General features: G+C 44.1%; 2 protein-coding genes across 3 annotated transcripts in view; one reads left to right on the top strand and one right to left on the bottom strand.

Moving 5' to 3' along the window:
* LOC114463670 (arf-GAP with GTPase, ANK repeat and PH domain-containing protein 1-like) overlaps positions 1–7,338 on the top strand; it is a 34,597-nt gene extending 27,259 nt beyond the window's left edge. For both annotated transcript variants that reach the window (XM_028447367.1, XM_028447368.1), the window contains exons 18-20: positions 27–249; positions 1,365–1,653; positions 3,727–7,338. In XM_028447367.1, coding sequence (XP_028303168.1) covers positions 27–249; positions 1,365–1,653; positions 3,727–4,011 — 797 coding nt within the window. In that variant the 3' untranslated portion in view covers positions 4,012–7,338. The remainder of the gene's footprint in view (positions 1–26; positions 250–1,364; positions 1,654–3,726) is intronic.
* A 4,254-nt stretch (positions 7,339–11,592) lies between these two features.
* Positions 11,593–22,328, bottom strand: LOC114463535 (phosphatidylinositol 5-phosphate 4-kinase type-2 gamma-like). The gene is made up of 10 exons (XM_028447156.1): positions 22,140–22,328; positions 21,976–22,073; positions 21,425–21,521; positions 20,118–20,264; positions 16,253–16,399; positions 15,247–15,285; positions 14,440–14,553; positions 14,131–14,374; positions 13,954–14,057; positions 11,593–11,750 (listed from the first exon to the last, which is right to left on the bottom strand). Exons 1-10 carry the CDS (start codon positions 22,296–22,298, stop codon positions 11,670–11,672), a joined length of 1,230 nt encoding a protein of 409 aa, XP_028302957.1. The 5' UTR covers positions 22,299–22,328; the 3' UTR covers positions 11,593–11,669.
* Between the last annotated feature and the right edge of the window lie 1,572 nt (positions 22,329–23,900).

Genomic DNA, 23,900 nt, shown 5'->3' with positions numbered 1-23,900 from the left:
TGTTGTGTTTGTGTTCTTTGCTCAAGATCCCACCTGGGCCAGCTTGAACCTGGGCGCTCTCATCTGCATCGAGTGCTCTGGGATCCACAGAAACTTAGGGACACATGTGTCCCGGGTTCGATCACTGGCCCTTGATGATCTGCCACCAGAGCTCACGACCGTTCTCCGGGCCATTGGAAACCACATGGTCAACAGTATATGGGAGGCACGCACAATGGGTCATCGTAAACCAGCACCTGACGCCACGCGGTACGGACACCGATCAGGGTCATTGGTATCAGCATTAAAACCTTACAAATCTTCATATCTGAGCTATAACTGTGTTATATCTGTGCACAGTGTTACATTTGTGCCATAATTCTCTATGATCAAAGACAAAGTCTGCTCAAACGTATTTTGAGCGAGCAACGACAAATTCCACGTGAGGAGAGATAAACGCTGTGAGCGCGCAACAAATTAGCAAAAACATGGCCTCCGATTGTTTTTTTTTTTCAAAATTCCAATTCATAATATACCAATTTCTATTTTATTGGTTTTCCATCATTTGATGTAATTTCTGATTAACTAAACATCTCAAAGTCAATTAAAATATGCTGAATTCTCACCAGTTCGAGTGGTCTCACAAGGTTTCGTATCGCAAGATTTTATATATACAGTATATATAGATGTTATATTTGACAACTGTGTCTGTTCATCTCTTTACCACACATTTAAACACACCTGCTGAATGGAAAAATATGGTGAAAATGTGTGATATTCTTCCAAAACATTCTATCATATTTTGTGCCATATCACTATTTCCAGTTGCACAAAATTAATTACAGGATTTCCAAGATCATGGAAAATCAAAGGCCCTACAAAATAACGTTTAGAAAATCAGGACAAGTATAATGATTTTGTCAAATGCGGCACAAATATAGAAAAATTAAGAAAATGGCATTATATTAGCTCTAATTTATCCATTTTAAGAGCTAGATAATTTTTTACAAAACAAAATCAAGCAAAATATTCCTATTCGAATTAATGTAGTTTTTTTCTTCTTCATTTTCTTGATAAGGTAAATGACTGCAACCGACTTTTGGAGCCCATCGCCCATGTTGAGAACATCTTGTCAAATGCAACAGTTAATTTACGTATTTTATTTATTTTTTTGACATTTTGGCTATTTTAGATTTTAAACTTCATCTTTTGATGTGTCTATAATTTGAAGAGTCATGCCACAACCTGTTATCGATGGAAGGGGAAAAGCTTGTCTCCTATTATGTTAACTAATCTTTCACCATAATTCTCTGTGTTCCTCTGCTGTCTTTGTACTTCTCTGGTGACTTCAGTCTCTCCTTCTGTTTGCCTTCCCTTGATGTCAGAGAGGAACGGGAGTCGTGGATACGAGCCAAATATGAGCAGAAACTCTTTGTGGCGCCGCTGCCTCCTCCCACACCCAGCGAGGGACCCGATTTCTCTCTGTCCGCTCGTCTTCTGTTGGCGGTGATGGGGCACAATCTTCCCAGGCTGCTGTTGCTGTTGGCCCACTGCACCAAGGAAGACCTGAACGCCCCTCTCAGCCTGGCTCTCTCAGCGCTGCGGATGCCCGGGTCGGCCCTGCACGCCGCCTGTCAACAGGCTGACGTGGTGATGACACAGCTTCTGGTTTGGGTGAGTCAGAGCAGTCCCCACCGTCCCATCGCATCTCAGGTAGCTACACTGCAGTCAGTGTGCAGCGCTGACAAGGCTTTATTTATATAACGCCATCCAGAACAAGTCTCCTCAAGGCACTCGTCACTAAAAAAAAACCAAAAAAAAACATTTCCACTTGACACTGGAACAAGCATCAGCAACGATGCAGAGGAAATCCTATGAAGCAGAAAAACCAGTTTCAGAGATGACAGCAGTCTGCCAGAGTGGTTGTGATTAATGGACAAGAAGAGAATAAAGGAACATGATAGAGTTCTCGAAATGATCATCCACGCTTTCATTTCGTCACGCACTGACTACTGTAATTCGGTTTTTACCAAGTTGACTCTAAAGAGACTTCAGATTGTTCAGAATGCTGCTGCCAGACTTTCGACCAGTGCACCCAGAACAGCCCATATGACCCCCATTCTTTCCAGTCTTCATTGGCTTTCAGTCAATTTTTGTAATGAGTTCAAAATTTTAGTGACTTTCCGTGCGATGCATGGTCAGGCCCCTCAGTACATCACTGACTTCTTGTGCCCCTACACTTCAGGGCGCTCCCTTCGGTCATCAGGCCAGGGTCTCCTTATGATCCCAACAACGTATTTTAAAACCCGGGGTGACCTAGCATTCCAGGCGTAGCACAAAGACTCTGGAATAGCCTACACCAGTCCGTCTGTGAGCTTGACTGTGTGGACTCTTTTAAAAAAACATGGCCCCATAGGCACCCCCCCCCCCCCCCCTTAAAATCCTCACACCAATTTACTGCCATTTATGGCCCTAAAGACCAACGCAGATGATCTATGCTTTGAATGTTTCAACTTAGATATCTAAAGTCTTTAACTTGAAGTTTTATACATGGCTGACATTACGCTGTCATTAGCATGAATAAGGTGTCATGATTAAGTGTCGTTCGCTAAATTATGACACCTTTGGAGCTATGTTGGCAATTTTTGGGTTAGGTGGAGGGATATAGTGGGGTTGTGTAAGTTTAAGGTTAGGGGTTAGGGTTAAGGTTAAGTAGAAACATATACTCGTTAGGTTAGGTACAAACATACTCGGGCGGACTCTGTGCACAAGGGACTCTGCAACGACTGTGTGCTCTCTTCAGAGCTCACATACTCGGTCGCATCCTGCATGTCCCATGATTCTTAGCGCTTCTCTGTAGACCATGTACTCCTGGGACGTGCTTTCAGCGTGTCGGTACTTTCGTAGCTCGTCTGCCAGTCTCTCCTCTAAGCTTGTGTCCATCTCTCCTGCTCTGATTCACCAGGCAGGTGAAATGCAAGTCAATGCTATAATGCGGGTCGATACAATGCCGAGCAGTGTTTTGTGTGTGACATCAACTACAAGTCAAATCTGAGATTTGCATTTAATTGGCCTGGCAGACTCTGTGTGGACTCTGCTTTGCGGGTGTTTGAGTATTTTTTACCCGTTAAGGTTAGGGTAACGAACGACACATAATGATAGCCTTCATGACACCTTATTCATGCTAATAACAGGTGTTATGTCATAATAATGACAGCCTAATGTATAAAACTTCAAGTGTTACCGATCTTTGTCATAGAAATGCACTTAAGGAGCACCTCTACTAGTCTTGTATATAACACAAAATGTTATACATTATGTTTAATGTATTGTATTGCCAATAAACAAAATACATTTATTTCAACACATTTATTTTCATATAAATGTGCACATATTCAGTAGGGATTTTATAGCCATTGAGACAGCCATCACAATTTACAGTGATACAGCAGTGGGTCGTGTCCAGTATCAATATACTGTACATGTAAAGGATGTTTGTTTTATTGGTGCATTGGTCCCCATTTTAAAAAAAAAGGGAGAACCACTGCCTTAGAATATCAGTGGTTGAACCCGAAACCACAGATACGGAATTGTCAGCTCCAACGCCAGGAGGGAAAGAGAAACGGAGGAGAAAGCACAGACTTTAAGAAGAGAAACATGTCACAGCAGAAAAATGAATACCTAAAGGTATTTTATCCCACAAAGTATGACATGTAATGATATCCTCTGTTGTCTCTTTGTCTGCAGTACGGCTGTGACATTCGGTGTCGGGATGCTCAGGGCCAGACGGCGCTGGCTCTGGCTCAGAACGCAGGCAGCCAGGAGTGTGTGGACATCTTGCTCCAGTACGGCTGCCCAAACGAACCACCTCACCCCATGAACACACCCGTTGGTTTCGGAGCATCCAGCACACCCAGCTTCCCCGTTGCCATGACGCAAAGCCTGACTGTTGCCAAGACGCTGAAGATCACACAGAGGAGCAGCGGCGGAGCCAGCTTGAGCTATAGCACCTCGAGAAGAGCAGTGTCGTAATGGATACACCAACAGGCTTTGCGCGAGTGTGTGTGTTTGTGAGAAAGTGTCTGCATCTCTGCCATACTTCCTGTTAGAAATCTTAACCAAAACAAAGGAGGCACTCTCTTGGCTACACTTTGTAAATGAACATGAGGCTAAGTGCAGGCGGCTGATAGACACCACTGCATTTGGAGGTAATAGGAATGTATTGAGCTGTGCTTCATTATCTCATCAGTGTTCGCCTTTATTGTCTGTTTACTTCAACGTGAGACTCTGTGGCTTCAAAAAAAGCTCTACGTTCATCTGCGAAAATCCTTGTCTTTACTTCATAGATAAATGGGTATTGAAATGAAATATGGAATAATACAGTTTTATGTCGGTATATCAGTACATATTGATATTTGGTCTTATGTTGATATTTAAAAAACAATAAAACAATGCTTGGATGAGAGATCAATGAGGTTAGTTTGGGAACGAGTAAAAGCTTGTGTATATTATTATTACTGTATTTTCTAGACCATAGATTGCAAAGGTGTATCGAAGAAATTCACGACGTTAATGGAAGAATCCAAACATACGTCGCACCGCACTAAAAGTCACATGCCCAAATATTAGAGTACTTCGAATAGGCTTGGTGCAATGCTGATGGACACCTTTTTTAGCCAATGTCTCCCTCTTTTTTTAAGAGGTAAGCTTTTGGCTAAAGTAGGTGCCAATCATCATTCGACTCAGCCAATCACAGCGTGTCGGCCGGGGTGGGCGGGCTCTAGTTCCAGATGTCTCCCCTGTGATGAATGGAGTTTCACTGCATTCCTGTGGGTTTCTACGAACGTCTGCTCGTCCTCCCTGCTCCACGTCTGCATATCAGTCCATTTTCAGCATTTTATGATCATTGGTTACTGTAATCAGGCTGCTGCTAGCCTGCTACGCTAACTGTCCATCAGCTCTACTAGAAACAAACCAGTCCTGTTTTGTGACTGAAATCAGACTTGAACAAACTTTATCTGGTTGTTCGAATACTTCATGTTAGTTTCATTACAGTACTATACACAGAAGGGTAAACAGCTAAGTGAGAAGTCATGATACTTTCATTTCCACACATTGATTTAAAATTTTACGCTCTAGATTTAATTCAACTTTATTAATATAGCATCATTTACAACAATAGTCATCTCGTGGCGCTAATCAAAATATAAAATTCTTAAGAAAAAACCCAACAATTCTACATGAATATGATAACGATAGATAATATATAAAATTGCTGACTGGCTGAGAAATCCATGGATAGGTTGCTGTGCCATATAAGTCACTTTCTCAAGTTTCAATGAAAAAATAGTGACTTCAGAAAATATAGTAGTTGATATTGTAATAGGAAATTAGGTGGACAGTACTATAATAAAATAAATATGTAACATTCCTGGTTTTATTAGTGACAAGCCCTTACATAGAACTCCCAGGCATTTAATGGTGTCCAACCTAAATTATGGTACTCCATAATTATATTAATCAATGTACAGCAGAACAAGCCAGAGAAAAGCTATGTTTAGAGAAAAAAATGCACTACTTTTGAAAGATTTTCTACCAATAATCAAATTAGAATAAACACAGGTCATCTCCTCTCTGATGTGTTAGGATAGGATAATGGGATTTTTTATTTTTTAAGCTCAAACAAAAAAAAATGCTCATGTCAGGAAATTAGAGACAAATTGTGTAGGATATAGTTACATCTGCCAAGGTGGTAACGTTTTTACCGGCGTGTGTCCGTTCGTCTGTTAATGTGGATGTTTGTTATCTGGATATCTCAAAAAGTTCTGAATGGATTTATATCGAATTTGGTGAGCTGATAGACGATGGAAAAAGGAAGAACTTGTTCTGTAGAAGTTTTCGAGCAAGGATATTTCAAAACGTTATGAACGGATTTAGCGGAAATTTTGTGAGCTGTTCTAAACTTGGCAGAGGTTTGCGTTCACTGAATGTTCTCGTTTCTTTTTAAATTGTGAGCACGTAAGATATTATTTGTGGTGTCAGTGTCACAAAATTATTTCTAAAAAAAAAAAAAAAAGATAAAAGCCTTGTGATGAATGAAAAATATAGCGGAAAAGATTAAACTATAGCTAAGTGATAATGATAATGCATTGAATATTATATATTGCGCCTTATCAGACACACTCAAAGCTCTTTTCAGAATTATGGCATTATTCTTTCATTCCACACTTAGTGGTGGTAAGCTACTATTGTAGCCACAGCTGCACTGGGGCAGACTGACGGAAGCGAGGCTGCCATAGTGCACCATCGTCCCATCGGTGATAACTAGCTTGTCAGCTCTTTGTTTACAAAACAAGTTTCTTCTGGTATTCAACGCTTTTTTCTATACCACAGTAGTCAATTTAAAAAATAAATATTTTAATTGATTTCATTGGCTAAGGAGACTTAAGGGAATTTTGTAACTCGTTTAAGCATTTGCTCAAGTTTTTCAGTGAAACCATTTGGTTGTCCTCTGTGGGAGACATGTCATGAAAGAGAGTAAAAATTGCATTTTTAAAGTTCTAAACTGAAAGTTGATTTAGTGAAGTGGCAAGAAATCACAAAACAAGTACCAAACCCCTTCATCTGCTTTACAAATGCTTGGTTCATGTTCTGCGAGGTGTTTACAAGAGCTTTCTTTGACACCTTTATTCACATATATCACTGTTGTTTGTATTTTTTCCTCCAAACAATGAAATTAGATTTTTGCCTTTGTCTACGTCAGCTCAGAATGAAAAACGGCAATATGTTTACAGTGAGACATATTTCCCAGTTATTAGTTGAGAGTTAATGAGCTGCAAAATGATAGGTTCTCGGAGTCAAACCCTTTACAGTTTAAAAAAAAAAAATCAAAAATCAAAAGAAATGTACAGAAATTGCATTGATGAGACAAAAGTGAGTGCTTCATCTTCAGGTTGTTGTTGAATGAGTTGTACAGTGTGTTCTGTGTGTAAAACTCAAAGGGTTCCTCTTGTGTGCAGCATCACGCTTTGGTTTCCCTTTGATATCAGCCGGATTAACTCTGAACCTGATGTTTTTATGTTCTGTTTGTATCTGTGCATCACGAACACTGTACAGGGTGTGTGAATTCTGCAGCAGGTCATCATTAAGCCAAATGTGCTGCTCAGCAGGTGAAAGGCCTTGAATGTAAGAAGACAACATGATTAAATTATCCTAGATACTAATATTTGATTTTAAGTGATGAGTTTTTGGTGAGAATCATTTTAAAAATCTCTAATATTCTTTCCTTTTTTCAGTAATTATTAAGTGCTGTTTATCGTACAATAATGTATTAAGGGCCAAAATAAAGATTTCTATGGAGTACTGCAGCATTTATTTTCTTCATTACACTGACTAGGTTTTTTTTAAATGTAAAACTGAAAGAAATGCAAGGGCCAGGTTGCTAAAAAAAAAAAAAAAACTCAATAAAACTAATTAATGCGTGAGCAAAACTAGGTTTGGCATGATGAACAAATATAAGTTGAGAGCAAACAAAAACGAGTTCTGCATGAGCAGAAACAAATTCTGTGTGAGCAAAAAAGGAAATTATGCATGATGCATGATCAGAATGCGCCCCAGGGAGCTTGGTTCCCTGGGGCGCACCTTTGCCAGGGATGTCGCTTGCGCGACGAGCCAGGCGGGGCCCCCTCCGGGGCTTTTTGTATGACCGCAAAGGCCGGGGTGTGGCCGTTACGGCTCGTGGCGGCGCTGCGCAGCCTTGGGCGGGGCGGGGCTGGTGGCCTTGGGCCCGCTGTCGTCCGGGGTGTGCTGGCGTCGGGGGGGGTCTCGTGCCGGTGCGTGGGTCGTCGGGGCTCGCCTCCGGGGGGGGGGGGGGGGGGGGCTCTATTGGCGCCGTTGGTGTGGGGGGGTGGTGTTCCGGGCTGGGGGTGCTTCGGTACTCTGGCTTGCCGGTCCGTGGGGGGGGGGGGGGGGCTCTATTGGCGCCGTTGGTGTGGGGGGGCGGTGTTCCGGGCTGGGGGTGCTTCGGTACTCTGGCTTGCCGGTCCGTGGCTGGCGGGATGGCCCTGCTTGGCGGTGGGTGGCGTCCTCTCTCGTCGGGGGGGCCGGGGCCGCCTCCCGGTGGAGAGTGTTGTATCGTGGCGCCGGGTGGGCCTGTGCTGGCCCTGGTGCGGGCACGGGCCTCCCCCCTGCTCGGCCGCTCCCCTTGGCGGCGGGGTGGTGTTGCTCCGGGCCGGCGGGCGGCGGGGGTCGCCCCCTGGGGCACCGGGGGATGGGGTTGGTGCCTGGCTGTGCCCGGGGGTGGGGGGTGTCGCCGTGCTCCGCGGGGCCGGCGCGGTCTGGGGGGTGCCATGGGGGGGGTTTCCGGCTGTGCTGCTCCGGGGCCCGCAGTGCCACTTGTCCATCTGTGCCATCTACCCTCTCGCGTGGCCCGCCATGCGGACGGGCCCGGCTCACACCGGACAGGCCTCCTACATGTTCACTTCACCCTACTCCCAGCTGGTCTGGCTCACTCACAAAATGCACCACACACCCATACCCAACCCTTGGGGGGCTGGATGGTGGGGCTGGGGGGTGGAGGGGGCCGCCACCTGTGTTACTATGTAGTGGCGTGGGGGCGGCACTCCCACCTCTAGTTGCCCTACTAATCCCTCCAATTTTAATCACATCTCAACATGCCACCCCCCGGAGGGTGTATCATCATTTACACCCTCCGGCCTATTACACCACATACACATAAATCCACAGAGGCTGGATGGGGAGTACCGCTCCCCTCCATCCCCCTTCTTTTAATTACACCCCATACATTCACCAAACACACACATTCACACAGGGGATCGGGAAGTGCCTCTCCATTGGGGAATGGAGAGGCACCATAACAGGGTGGTGGGTTGGTACACATATTTGGGCCTCTCCGGTGGGGGCCTGGCCCCTCTGTTGGTGGCTGGGCCACTGCATAGAGTAAAAGTACATCAGGATGGTGCGGTCAGGCGTGGCGGTGGGTCTCGGGGGGGCTTTGCCGGGGTCTCTCCTTGCGGGGTCTTTCCGGGCGGTGTCGGCCTGGTGGGGCGCGGGGGTGCCTCTCCCCCTTGGGTGTGGCTTGGTCCTTGTTTCGTCTCCTGGTGGCCTTGGGGGCGGGCCCCGCGGTGTGTGGGCCCGGGGCGGCCTGCCTCGCCAGTTTGGGGGGTGGGTGTGCTGGGGGGGTGCTGGTGGGGCAGGGTTGTTTGGCGCCTCGGGATGATGCTGTTTACTGGGGGGGCGGCGCTAGCTGTTCCGGTGGTTGAGGTTGCTTTTGGCCGCCTGGTGGGTATGTCCTGCCATCTGCGGACTGGTGGGTGGGTCCGGGGCATCTTTGGCTGGGGGCTGCTGTCCCGCGCTGGATGTGTGCCGTTGGGGTGCCTCCGTCCCCGCGGTGGGGGTCGCCGGTTGCTCGCGGGCCGGCGGGGGGCGCTGCCCCGTGGCGTGTGCTGTCCGGGGGGCGGCGGGCCCTGGGCTGCTGGCCTTGTGCCGTCTGGGGCTGTGCGGTCCTGCTGGGCTGTGGCCGGGTCCTGGGCCGGGGTGGGGGGCGCGTCCCGCGGGGCTTGGCCCGGGGGCTTGCCCTTGGGGGGTCCTGGTCCCGGGGGGTGCTCCTGGGGCCCGTGGTGCTTGGCTGGCTGGCCGGGCCGGTCCTGGCGGGGGTCTTCCGGGGCGGGTGGCGCGTGCCGCGCCCTTGCATACCTTCTGGTGCGGCCCCTGCTTGGGCAATCCCCCGTGAGGCAGGGTGTCGGGACCAGAATAGGGGGGCACATCCCGGCGGGGCGGTCTGGCTTGGCCTCTGGAGGGGGCCCTAGCTTTAAAGAACTGAAGCTCGTGGCGCAGGCGGCATCAGCAAAGGGCGATCTGGGGTGCCGGGGGGGGCTAGGTTGGGGTGCCTGGGGGCCGGCGGTGGGACTCCCGGCGGCCCCCTGGTGCCTTATGCGGCTTGGGGTGTGGTCGTTCGCCCTGGGCGGGCTGCTCCTGGTGCTGCATCCATTCCGGGTCCTCCTGGCATGGGGTCGGGTCCCTGCTGGCTCTGGGCTCGCCGGCGGGTGCCCGCCAGCTGCCCGTTCGACGTGGCTCTGGTCATCTACTGGGCGTGGGCTTCGGCTCCTCCACTGGGGTCTCGGGCGGGGAGTTCTCTGGGCCCTCCCCTCGGGGTGCTGGGCGCGGGGGTGTGGGTGGTGGTGGGGGGGTGGGGGGCTGGGGGGCCTGGGGGTTGGGGGTTGGGATCGGTGGCGTGGTGCGCTGGGTCCTTGGCTCCTTGGGGCCTTCTCGGGTGTGTATGGGGGGGCAATGGCTGCCTCTCGGCTTGGGATCTTGGGGGCGTTCGGGGGGCTGCTTGGCCCCCCGAACGCACATGGACGCACTGGCCTCGGGCTGTGGGATAACACTCATACTGGGCTCAACCATAGACACGTTGTTCCCAAATACCTGTTTTATGGAATTTCCACTCACTTCCTCCTCTGCTCACAGCCACCACCATTATTCCTAAGCCGCACACTGGTCACCAGACTGGCTTGATAACACAACAATAAGCACAATATACACAACCACAATTTCACATCGCATCACTTGAAACTTATTGACTATTCCCCTCCCCTTCGTTTTCCTATCTTGTATCCCTCCTCCCTGTTAACTCCCCCCCCCACCCTGGTGTAACACTGCCCTCTCTTTTTTACATCCTCCCTTTAATAAAGTATTTACCCTTCCCTAGGGAGGGCTGGTGATGGTCACAATTATGCAATGAAATAAATTCATTTATTTAATTGCAATAATAAAATATGCATTGCTGTTAAAAGATTGCACTTCTTGTAGTGTTAACCTTCAACAGCATGTGCAGACAAGGTGAGAAAAAAAAAAAAAAAAAAAAAAGAATCATTTTGAGAAGGCATACATAAGTTTGGGAATCGAAATAGATATTTTGTTAAAAAAAACAAAAAGTGAAATAAAAAAAAACTAGTCCTGCAAAAAAGCAATTTTGCCTGATAATTAGATGTGATGTAAAAGTTATAGTGCTCATCCAGCATTGTTGTGACACAAGCATCCTAAGTCTCCCACTCATTTATAATCTGCTTGAATCCTGAGCAGGCGCTGAGCTTGTGCAAGTAGCGTACATACAACAAGAAGGGATTTAGTAGAAAGACTGGATGTGTGTGTGTATCAGTTAGTGACGTGTCAGTCATGATGACACTCTTTTCAATGGGCATTGTTTGAAGAAGTGTTCACTTTCATCAGTTCGTAACAATTGTTTCTTCGGTTATTGATGCCCTATGCAGGGTTGCACGTTCCTGATTCCCGTCTCTTAAAGGGATTTTATAATTCCACCTCAAACATGTTCATATGTAGTATTTCTCTAGCATTGTGAACCTTTTTTATTGTATAAACATGAAAAAACATTGAATTTGAAGTCCAGCCAATTTGGTTTTCACTCCAAGCCAACGCAGTCTTGCCAAATATTTAAGTAGAGAGAAACAAGAAACAATTATTTGAGTTGTCAGAAGAACCAACACTCTAAAAGGCATAATCTGTTACTGCACTATCCATTGAAAGAGAATGGACAAGAGAAACAGCATTAGCAGTATAGCACAGGACCAAAGTACTACAATCACTTGTTCACTTAGAAAAGAAACAAACAGAAAAGCTGCTAGTGGGTGACATCACAATGATATGTTGGACTAGGCGAAGATCTTTGTCATGAACTCTCTGAAGCGCTTTGCGTACTGCTCCGGGTGAACCGTGGAGATTTCTGCTCCTGCCTGTAAAACACAGAGACAGATCATCAATGAGGGGAAGAGCGCCACACACTCAGTCACCAAGTGGTTTGAATTAATGTCATAAATAATAACAGCCATCCCTGAGGATCAATGGGCAGCCACAGTGTAGTGCCCAGGGAGCAGTTAGAGTTAAGGTTAAGGGCCTTGCTCAAGGGAACAGAGCGAGGATGGAGCATGTGGAATATGGGCTTTAGAAGTGAATCTGCTGAGTCATATACTTCACATCACATTCTCGCTCTTCCTCCAAAGCCCCGCCTCTTTCTACATCAAACAAGGGTAACTGGTGGCCTGAGGGCCACATGCCACCCTCAAAGCAAATGCACAAAATGACAATAGAAAATAATTATAAAACACAATGTCAGGGTGTGTGGATGTGGACCTTAATGCAGACAGGTGGAGGCAGCAGGTAGGGATAACGTTGGTAATTCAGGTCCAAAAATGAGGCAGCTAATCACTCACAACTCAAACACACTGGTGGAGACACGAGCAGGAATATTTGGAAACACAAAGACAAGAGTTAACACAAGGGGCCTCTGTTACTAATCTAGATTGGATTAATCTCCGTTAGCTGGCTTCAACTAACCAAACATTCCCTGTCAGACAGGAGCTGTCTTACGAACGTCCATCACCTATGATCACAACACGCTAATTTAGGCCAAGTGATTTCACCCTCGCTACGTGCACATGCACATGAAAGGGGTGGAGATAGCAACGTCTGACCAATCAATGGAGAGAACTGGCAAACTGAGCATCTTTACAATGAATGGAGGAACAGCTTATGATCTTAAACAAATATAATTAATATAAATCCATGATAACAGTGAAGAGCAACAGTGAATCAGTGTAGCACACACCAGGAGGCGGAGCTTTTATACTCGCTCAGATCTGATCCACTTCATAACTTGGTACCGACCAGATTCTGAAGTTTAATTCAGACCAAAGTCAACCCTGTTGTTACAGAAAAGGCAGGAATGAGAGAACTCAGGCAGGAAGCTGCTAACACTGTGAATGTGCAAAAGCGCAAGATTATGTATTATATTAATCCGTTGGATGATAAACAGACAGCGCTCTGCAGTTAAACTTTATTACAGCACACACGTATTTCTATTCAAGTAGACCTCTATCACACACACTGGGATGAGAGCACATTGTGCATGTTCCTGCTGATAATGTCAGCCCCAGCGTATACGTTTACCGCACGGTGTAAGTGTTCATTTATTGATCAGAGATTAATAATGAAAAAGCTCTGAATATACAGAGAGGGAGATGCTGTTCAGAGACAGTCACAGGATAGAACACTAAGGCTCCCCAATGACAAAAAAACTCTTTTACACTTTTAGGGATGCGCGCAGTGCACACACTTCCCATGCGTGCTGCTCACCTGCACCTTGAGCAGCATCGTCTTTTATTAAACACTGACAGGTGTTAACAAAAAACTTATCAAACTCACATAATCAGGGTAGGATCACATGCTTCAGTTGTTCTCGATGATAAATTGACTAAATAACACCATCTATAAATCTTTACTACTTTTTCAAATGTTCAAACCACAGAAACGTCTTAAAGTGTCCGTCCTTTATTCTCACTGCTCAGTAACTGATGACATCATGTCCTGTTAGTCTCAGCATTGGTTTCTATTGGCTGTCTAATCAGAGTAAAAGCTACAGCGCATGCGCCCTCACGTCTCTAATCACTAACTCTGTGATCGATCTTGTGGGTCTTATGATGACGTGCACTAATTTTAACATCGTCAGCTGGCTTGGCTCAGCTGGGGAGCTCCAAACTGAGAAGAGTTTGATGGAATGGGAAAAGCCAGCATGGTCACGGACGACTTGGCTAAACCAGGTTTAAACCGTAGGCCTGGCTCTCTTAGGAACACTTTGATGAAATACCCCCAAGATCTGCAACACTTAACATTTGTCACAATGTTTCAGTGAAAATAAACATTTCATACTAAAACTTTATCAGCAGTGTTTAAGTTGACTAAGTATTAACATCTCTCATATGTATTTATCTTTGTGAATTTGAATCCTGGAAATTGAATCAGATTTTAGATGGAGCTCATTGGTGACTAGAGCTCCTGAGGGCACCTCACATGGTCCTTGCGGGTGACCTGAGGCCCATGGGCACTGTGTTGGTGACCCCTGGCCAAATCAATCTCCACTGAGGAAGAGTTACATCTCACCCCATGTTTAACAGCTTTAGCGGCGTGAGCAGCTTTCTTCTTGGTATCATACTCGGTCAGCACGTCGATCAGACCCATGAAGTACACCTCCCTCCGTGGCGCTCCTACAGAGTCACATTATTTAGTAGCCACATCAGAGCTTTAATGTAGCATCACACAGGAGATGTCAGGACTTACCCACAGAGCTCTGCACGGCGTACACGTCCACGTAGGGGTCAAACTCACCAGGACCTAAAGGTTTGAAGGAGTTCATGTAACCAGCGATGCCTTCAGGTGAGGTGGAGTCCTCCACCTCCTCCTCCTCACAAGACGACTCATTCTCCTCCTGCTCCGCCTCCACCTCCTCCTCCTTCTCAGCCCGCTCCACATCATGGATTCCCAGCAACAGACTGTAGTCCATGATCTTCATCCGAGCTAAGAACTGCCCACAGGGACACAGGGTCACACCACAGAGCACACTGGTACCATTCAAAAAGTGCACTTCACCTCAATGTCTCTGTTTAGCTTGTCCATGATCTTCTCCCGCTCTTCATCACTCACATACACCTTCTGCATGTTATTCCTGAAGTCTATATCCTTAAAGGTGGGCAGCTCTTTACCCTGAAGATGTTGGAAAAAGCAGAATCCAATCATACAAACCTAAATCACAAAGTTCCTTAGTATTACAGTATACTCGATGTCCTTAGGCAGGTCCCTTAGTTTTATGGTTAACATTTTCAAGTTTAAAGAATAAATAGAAAATGTTGAACTCAAAGCTGCTCTGGGTGTAATTGAGCATGTGCATTTTTTTTTTTTTTCTTGAAACATTTTTACACATTTTATCTATAGTATAATGCCTGCTAATTTCTCCAGGCAAAACATTTCATTTATTTCCATGTACCAGTTTTCTACAAGTTCTTAAAACAATAAAAGATAAGGAATTTGCGGGTTTAAAAACCCTGTCTTTTTATTGAAGGGACGGGATTGAAGTGATAGAATGTACTTTTTTACTTTACCTCAATTAAGTGAGCAACTTCAAAACTTTTACTTTTACCAGAGTCATTTTTTTATTTAAGTATCTATACTTTTACTTGAGTACTGAAGACTAGTACTTTTGCCACCTCTGTATCTGCAGATGCATTTAAAAACCCTGGTGCCCGAGTCCACTTTGAAAAGTCCCTGTCCTGCATGTTTAGCTGATTGTACGGTAAATAGTGACTTGTTATCAGGCTTTCTGTGGCGCTGCATGATGATATCATCATCACTCTATAAAGAAAGTGTTCACTAATAGATCTTCTCTGACTCTCGTCTCACCTTTTCTTTAAAACTCGCTTCCCGAGAAACCAGAGAGCCCTGCGGGAAATCACAGATATGTCACCGAGTCAAACCTTCACAGAAAAAAGGCTTTTACATCCAATACATTTACAGTATATAACTTCTATACCTCACAGGATTCTGCTGAAGCCTCTCACAGCTGCAGAGAGGAAAAAGTCTGTGCAAACCTGACACCATGCTACTTACACATGTTGTACTATATTGTCTATTTTTTTACAGTTTGCTGCATGTAACTGGTACCTCTGCAGTGTTCAACACACCTGACTGCAGTATGTGTGGCTCATATTCTGCTTTCACCCATAGGAATAGCATTGTGCTCGGCTCAAATGGATGGAGAAGAGCTGATCATTTTATCACTTTGATTTCGCTTGGTTTGCATTTACAGCGCACTTTTGAATCACTCTAATATGCCTCAAAAACAGAAACACACAAGATGACTACAAAAAGACAAAGTATCAAAAACTCTCTAAAATAACAGCAAAAAGGACCACAATCGGCAAAATATTCAAAAAACTGCACTATACACAAACAACTCCTTAAAAACACACAAAATGACAATATTACCTGCAGCACTTGTACATACGTATGTACTGTATATATTGATCCTTTATATTTATCATTATTGTTGTTATTGTTATTGTTGTTTCTGGTTTGTTTTTTTTGTTCTTTTTGGTTCTTCGCGCCAACCACCTTTGTACTGTTTTTAAACTGTACTTGGCGAACAAAAACTTTTCTGATTCTGATTTTCTGATTTCTGAACCCTTTATTTTTTCCTGTATTGATGCTCATGTTGGTCATTATTCTAAATGCTGATATGAATGTTGATCATGTGGCCCTCGGATCAGACACATTTTTGTGGCCCCCACTTTAATAAAAGTTGTCCATCTTTGATATATATCAATGGTCTCTCCACCAGCGGTCGGCTGCGATAGACTCCAACAGTATAACAAGGGCACAGCAGTGGAATAACAGAATGATGATTTACCTTGAGGTCATACTTCCTGTGAACGTGCAGTCTGTGGCTGAACATGTTCCTCATTACCAACAGGTACGTTTCCTCATTGTCCACACTGACTCTGTACATGGCCAGGAACTGTGGGAGCAGAGTGCTGCCATGGCAGGTGACAATGTGCTGCAGGAAAAGGAAGACCCATCATGAAGAGTTAATGAACACATCGCCTGGATGAGGGTATTACTCAAAGTTAAAATTGCAGGGAAAGCGCTGTTTGAATAGGTCAAACTAAATGTTTTACACCTTAGGAACTCAAAGTGATTCATCTACAGTCATTTCCTTCAATCAGAACGTATGGTTCCAAACTCTAGTTCTGATTCAACAGGATCCCAGCATGAAAGGTAAACATGTTAGAAATATATTTCTCAAATAGCGATGTATAAGTTATGAGTTCCTCCTCTGACATCATCAACATGATGCACTGATTGCGGGAATCCCAAATCTGAATGCGGTCAAATTTGCATGTTTAATTTACTGACAAACCATGCATGGTTTTGAACTTTTCTTACCGAGTATTTGTATGATTTTACAAAGCTTTAATTTTGTGGGTTGAACAAAAAGATTGCATAAAAATCTGAGGAACTAAAGCAATTTTAAAACACAATTTCCTTTTTTCAGGGGCTCAAAAGTAATTGGACAAGCTAGTCGCAAATATTAACCATATTCATTGTCTACGTTCCCTCCGTCGGAGCCCTTCCGAGCAGACCCGACCGGACAAAAGCACACTTAACACACCCCACACCAAATGAAAATCAGACACGATGACGTTTGCAACATCCGACAATCGGGCCTTTGCTGGCTTTGATCGTAAGTGGGAGATCTTATGTCCCTGAACACCTCAGAATTCATCCGACTGGTTCTGTCCTGTGTCACATCATCAATAAACACCAGTGAACCAGTGCCACAAGCAGCCATGCATGCCCAACCACCACACTGCCTCCACCATGTTTTACATATTATATAGTATGCTTTGGATCATGAGCTATACCACACCTTCAACATACTTTTTTCGTACCATCATTCTGGTAGAGGTTCATCTTAGTTTCATCTGTCCAAAGAATGTTCTTACAGAACTTTGCAGGCTTTTTTTAGATGTTTTTCATCAAATTCCAATTAAGCCTTTTGATTCTTGAGACTTATGAGTGGCTTGCACCATGCAGTGAACCCTCTGTATTTACACTTATGCAGTCTTCTCTTTATGATAGACTTGGACAATGACACCCCTCCCTCCTGGAGAGTGTTTTTAACTTGGGTGGCTATTGTGAATGGGTTTCTCTTCACCATGGAAATGATTCTGTGATCATCCACCACTGTTGTCTTTCGTGACGTCTCGGTCTTTTTGGGTTGCCAAGTTCACCAGTGCTTTCTTTCTTTCTCAGATTGTACAAAACTCTAGATTTGGGAGCAGGGAGGAGAGATTCAAGGGTGATAATGGAAGGGTGGGGAAGAGTTGTGTTACGGCTGAATTTACGGTTGACCTCATTTGAAGACATGATTTATTGCTCTGGTTGAATGATGGAGTCCAGGAGAAGCATTGATGATTTTATATAAAAAATAGTTTATTCTAAACTAAATAAAAGAATACAAAGTGGAAACAAAAATGGTGACCCCCTGGCCAGGCGATCCAAAGACTGAGTGACGAGACACAATATTAAAGCCACGTATATCTCCCCTTAGTTCCCCCCTCCCTCCTCCCCCCCGAGATTGAGACAGAGGCAGAGGGAGGAGGTGAGGACAGAGGGTGAAAAAAAGAAAGACAGTTTGTTCTTTTGGGTCTAAACAACCAGTTCTGTTATCTGTCGGTTGTCTTAGAGACGGAGGAGTGTGCGTTTGTGTTTGTGTGTGTGAATGAATGTGTATGGGGTGTGCTATGTGACATGTGACTGTGTGAGCATGTGAGTACGCACACAGAGTGCCTATGCGTCCTTGTGCGTTTATTGTTTTGGGGAGATATTGTGTGCTTTTGACAAGGCAGTTTGACCCAGCAAGGTTTAAGACATGAAAATCACACAATGGAAAGTTACACCCCAAGGCTTAAGGATTAAAATATATAAGTAATTATATTATTAAGCATAACTAATTATTCTGCCCCAACAGTTGATTAATGTAAAGTGAGTGAGATGTGAAGTTGTAGGCATGAGGCTTACCTATAATGGTGGTGGCTGTGGACAGAAGGAAGGAGTGAGTGGTAATACCTAAAACAGGTATTTGGGATCAACGTGTCTAAAGTTAAGCCCACTACGAGTTTTATCCCACAGTCCAAGGCATGCCAGTGCATTGTAGACCAATGTATGTGCAAGAACCGACACTGCAAACCCAAGCGTTGCCCCGGACCCAAAGATGCAGCCAGGCTAGCAGAAAGAGCGGGGGCCAGGGAGCTCAGGCAACCCCCCCAAGGCCGAGCAGCCCTCCAGACGCCCCCAAGACACCAAGCCGAGAGGCAGCCACTGCCCCCCACGTTTACACCCGAGAAAGCACCAAGGAGCCGAGGACCCAGCGCACCCTGCCACCGACCCCAAGCCCCCCCACCAACAAACAGTTGTGTGAGTGACATACCAGTGGTGTGAAAAAGTGTTTACCTCCTTCCTGATTACTTGTTTTTTTGCATGTTTTCTACACTTGAATGTTTAAGATCATCAAACAAATTTAAACAGTGAAAAATAACACAAGTAAACACAAAATGCAGTTTTTAAATGAAGGATTTTTTTTAATGAGGAAGAAAGAAATCCAAAGTTACATGGCCCTGTGTGAAAAACAGTTTGCCCCCTAAACCTGATAACTGGTTGGGCCACCCTTAGCAGCAACTGCAATCATGCGTTTGCGATAACCTGCAATGAGTCTCTTACAACGCTGTGGAGAAATTTTGGCCCACTCATCTTTGCAGAATTGTTGTAATTCAGCCACAATTGTGGGTTTACGAGCATGTACCCCCGTTTTAAGGTCATGCCACAGTATCTCAATAGGAATGAGGTCAGGACTTTGGCTAGGCCACTCCAAAGTCTTCATTTTGTTTTTCTTCAGCCTTTCAGAGGTGGACATGCTGGTGTGTTTTGGGTCACTGCGCTCTCATAACAAGCAAAGAGCCCTCGGAGCTCATGTTTGTATCAAATGATGACTGATGTCACCAGCCCACGGTGCTGGTCTATTAGCAAAGTCTAAACATAACTTCCATGTAAAGTTACAGGGCTATATAGATATAGATAATAAATGCCTTCATTGTATGATATCTATGGTCACACCCTCAACGGCCGTAAAGGAGTTTTTGTAGACGTAAACAGGAGTTCCATGAATCAGTGATTGATTGCTCAACCTTGCGGACCCGAAGTGTGTCTCTGTGTAGTGAAATTGAATTGCGTGCAGTGAATCTGAATTTGAGGAGCAGAAACATGTTGATGTTTGGAATGTAATAAGATTATTTTTTTTCAACAGGAACAATACAATTTCAAGTTACTAATTCAGTTTCAAAACAGTAAATTCAATTTCAAGTTGTTACTTTCAAATTCAATACCAACTATCCAAATTCAGTTTCTAGTAGCACAAATCTCAGCCCATATACATGACTCGTGTTAGAATAATGGTTTCCTTAAGCAGAGCATCAACTGCACACACTGGGCGCTTCCACTAAAAATAACATTAAACTTCTGGTGATGTTTACATTTATTCAACATCGTCACTTGCCTCAAACTTGCTTAAACCATTCAAACATCAGATATTTGTCCAGTTTACTGAACTTAGTGCAAAAATATTCTTTCTTTCATGGATGTTCACATTATCATACTCTGCTGGCATGAACTTTGATATTGACTTGTACAGCTATCGCCTATAGGTGTTGCTTTACCTGATGATACTTGGGCAAAATGTTGTGCATTTCCTCCACTTCCTCACTGGAAATTTCTTTAACCACCAGAGTGTGGTCAAATGAAGTCAGCAGCCTCGAATATTTGCCCTCTTCCTCTCTGAACGGAGAACTGCGAGCCAGGGAAACCTGTTGGAGAGTCAAACCACAGCATCAGTCGACATTATAAACTAAGGGGTTTTAACTACTGTAGACAGGATTGTTCACCAAATGTAAAGATAAAGAGGTGATAAGAAATTGTGAATTGCCAAATTTTCTTTATTGGCAGACATGTCTCATTCAACTTTTTCATCTAATGAAAAGCACAGCAACCTGGAAATTAAAAACCTAAAGGTCTGCTTTGATTAAAAGCAGCTTTATCAGGCTTTATCAAGTCGGGGAAAAAGGCTATCTGAAGTCAGTGAGCCTTTACCTTTCTCAGCATTTAACAAAAAGCAATAAAGCGACACTGCAGTAGTAGCTGTATCTCTAACTTAACCTGGCTACCATTCATGTCTCAAAAAGGTGTGAAATGTACTTTATCAAGTGCAATAAAGAGTCCAACATACTGCTGTGAAGTCAGTCTGCCCTCACTTTTCTCATCATTTAACAAAAAACGTTGGTGGAAATGCTGTGTGTGTGTGTGAGTGTGCGTGTGTGTAATGACATGACACGCATCAGATTGCAAATTTAACACCTTTTACAGACACAGTGTATATCACTAGACTGGAAAAGCCATTTTATTCGCATGACATTCACTACAAATGATCCCCTTGTGTGTACTCGGCATTCATGAGATTTCCGATTGATCTGTTTTCATGGACAACTTCCTTGTTATAAACCTCTGGCCCAACAGAAACATTCTACTTTGCTCAACTACATTTCATCACTTAAACACAAGGGACTGCAAGGCAACAACTACAGTATGTGTAACCATGTACAAAGGGAGAAGCACTGTGCATTGCTGTCTTTAAAAGATTCTTGTAGTGTTGACCTTCAACAGCATATGAAAAATTGAAAAAACAAAGGGAGAGGCACTAATACACACTGCAATTTGTATCTATCAATTTACCTCCATTGATGCAGGTGTGCAGTGCAATGACTCATATCAGACAATGCATTAAAATGTGTGCAGGGTGCATCAATACACAACAGCCGGAGGCCTCAACTGTAATTGTGCACAAAGCAAATGTGTCCTAAACAGAGTGCTGAAAGACTGTGTGCCACCTGCCGTATGCAAATAGAACTCAAAGAAATGCAAATGCAGAGAGCAGATAATGTGCAGAGTAGCACAGTGCTGTAATAAATACCTGATAATCTTGGTCCTCAATGCCGAAGCGCTCCCGCAGGTTTCTGAACACCAGTGGGCAGTACTCTTTGAACTTGAACTGACCAGGAAGATTCTCTCTGGGCACACAAATATGTATTTTAAAAATCAATGAGAAAAGGACAAACTCGCAGCAACTTGTAATTCAAGGTAGGAGATGAAACAAGATTAAAAAAAAGCATTTCAGGGACATTTCACTGAGGCAGGAACACTTGAACTTGAGGAAACATTTTATTGTTGCTCCAACCTCTCTTTAAAAGTCCTCACTGACCCTGGATTCCTGAATGGATTAAAGGATTATTAAAAGCCATCCAGTTTTAAGGTCTGCACACAATAAAGCTATGTTCTCATAAAGAATGACCTTTCCCAGGTTACGTGAAAGTTTTTCACACAGTCAACTTTTAATAACTCCTCATATATAGTTCAACCCTACGAGTGCAACTTCTTTCTCAGCACTCTTGCTATCAGTGATGGTGCAGAGATGCATGTGGATGTATGGAGCAGCTCATATCAGACAGAGTGAACACACTGTACTTGTTGAAGAGGTGATTGTTCACTTTAATCTTGGTGCTGGCTTTGAAGTCGTCTGGGAGCAGCATGACAGGTACAGGTACCTGGCTCAAGTCGTTGATCTGCACACGGACACAGAGTTAGTGCACAGGTCAGTAATAAAACCATCACAGAGTCCTCATATCTACCGAGTGGTTGACTCCCCACATCAGCACGCTCAGCTCGGGGTCACTGGCTCTGAAAACCTTCACCTTCTGAAGCACAAAGTGTTTCTTCTTGGTCTTCTGTTTGGGAGCCAGAGGGCTCAGAGGCCTGGATGATGCACTGGGTGAAGACATCACAATCATCCAGGTAGTCTGTACTGGTCCCAGTCTGTGAGAGTGAGCTCTGTTTAATGCCCAGTGTATGTAAAGCAGGCTGAAGTCCGCCCAGTCTGCTGGATCACCATGGAGGGAACACCTACTGGTTCACAGGATTTAGGGTAGCAGTGCAACTGTTGCACAACTCTGCATCCCTGACAACAGGCACAACTGCTGAAAATTAACTCAGACTCATGTGCCTCTATTTAGTTTATTTTTAAATGCAATATTTCCATCTTTTGTCTCACAAGAATTAATAACAATTATTAAGCACCAAATACAGTACAATACATCTCATGGTGCTTATATCAAAATGGTGGTGCAAAGGCCGTATTGTTCCCGTAACTTCTTCTTCTTCTTCTTCTTCTTCTTCTTCTTCTTCTTTTTCTTCTTCATATTATTATTATTATTACAGTTACCACCTCTTTACTTGGATTTTTGAGGCCCTTCCCTGGGGTGCAATTTTGTGAAATTTGGCAGGACGGTACAGTTTAGTGAAAAATTTAAGGTGTATGTTGTTGATTCAATTTCGGGACTCGTTAGCGCCACCTAGAGTTTGTAATGTTTCAGTGGTTTAAACTAGCTGGATTTCAATTGGTAGGTATATGCATTGGATCGTGTTTAGCAAAAATGTAATTTGGACCTATAACCTAAATTCAACAGGAAGTCTGCGATTTTGAATTTAGCAGGCCAAATTTGGCACTTTTTCTCAAATTTTGGCCAAACCACACGTCTTTAAAAGCAAACTTCTCTAGAGCGTTCATAATTTCCACTTTAAATTTAGGATATATGTTCTTGACAAGTTGGAGACCATTATGTTTAAAACTGTTTGTTTTTACCACATTGCCAGGCCTACAGGGGGCTAAAGTTTCATACATTTTAAAACTGGAAATGTTTGAATAACTCGGCCAAAACTCATTCAATCAAAACCCAAAGTCAAGTGCAGAACGGGAAACGCGTTCCACACGCAATGACATGACAATTCACGTGACAAGTCTTACTGGTTACTGCCCCTTGGTGGTGATAGAAAAGTCCTTTTTCTATTTTACCATTTATCGTGTTGACAGTTTTCAACACATACTTCCCAAATGTGTTCAGAAAAGCTCCAGACAAGTGGATGATCATTTGTCAGGAAGATGTTGAGTTTGTACGGAACGCACGTCAAAAAACGCAAAGTCTCAATTTGAGTAGTTAGACATTTTTGCATTGGACGAAACCTCCCATGTATGTAAGGAGTACCAAAACCTCAAATTTCATAACAATTCTGTAATTTATTTTTCAAAATTGGCCCTGTAGCACCCCCTTGAAATTTTTAAATTAGCAGCCCCTAGGGCACCTTTGCACAAGACATCCCAAAATGTACAGACTTATAGAATCTATTAAGATGTACAAAAAAAGTCTCTTGAAGCCATATTCCAAAATACATAGGAAGTTTGCTATTGTTAATAAAAAATTATTTTTAATCAAATTTAAGGGACTCACATTTTAGCTTCTAGTTCTACAAAGAAGTCCGTCACTCTAACTTTTTACAGATATGTCACACGTGTTTGTTCTTGGCTAATAGTGATATTTCATATCCCTGCTTTATGG

This window comes from Gouania willdenowi, chromosome 5 (genome assembly GCF_900634775.1).
Source record: "Gouania willdenowi chromosome 5, fGouWil2.1, whole genome shotgun sequence".
NCBI lineage: Eukaryota > Metazoa > Chordata > Actinopteri > Blenniiformes > Gobiesocidae > Gouania > Gouania willdenowi.
Note: the sequence above shows the minus strand (reverse complement) of the source record. Positions and strands in the feature narration are given on the sequence as shown.

Bases quoted from the DNA above. Each gene is read 5' to 3' on its own strand.
- LOC114463535 (XM_028447156.1), bottom strand. From the start codon at position 22,298: ATGATTGTGATGTCTTCACCCAGTGCATCATCCAGGCCTCTGAGCCCT. The intron at 20,265-21,424 runs GTATTTATTACA...ACTCTCCAACAG, and splicing joins TTGAGGACCAAGATTATCAG to GTTTCCCTGGCTCGCAGTTC. The intron at 16,400-20,117 runs GTAAAGCAACAC...CTTTTCCTGCAG, and splicing joins TTTTGCCCAAGTATCATCAG to CACATTGTCACCTGCCATGG.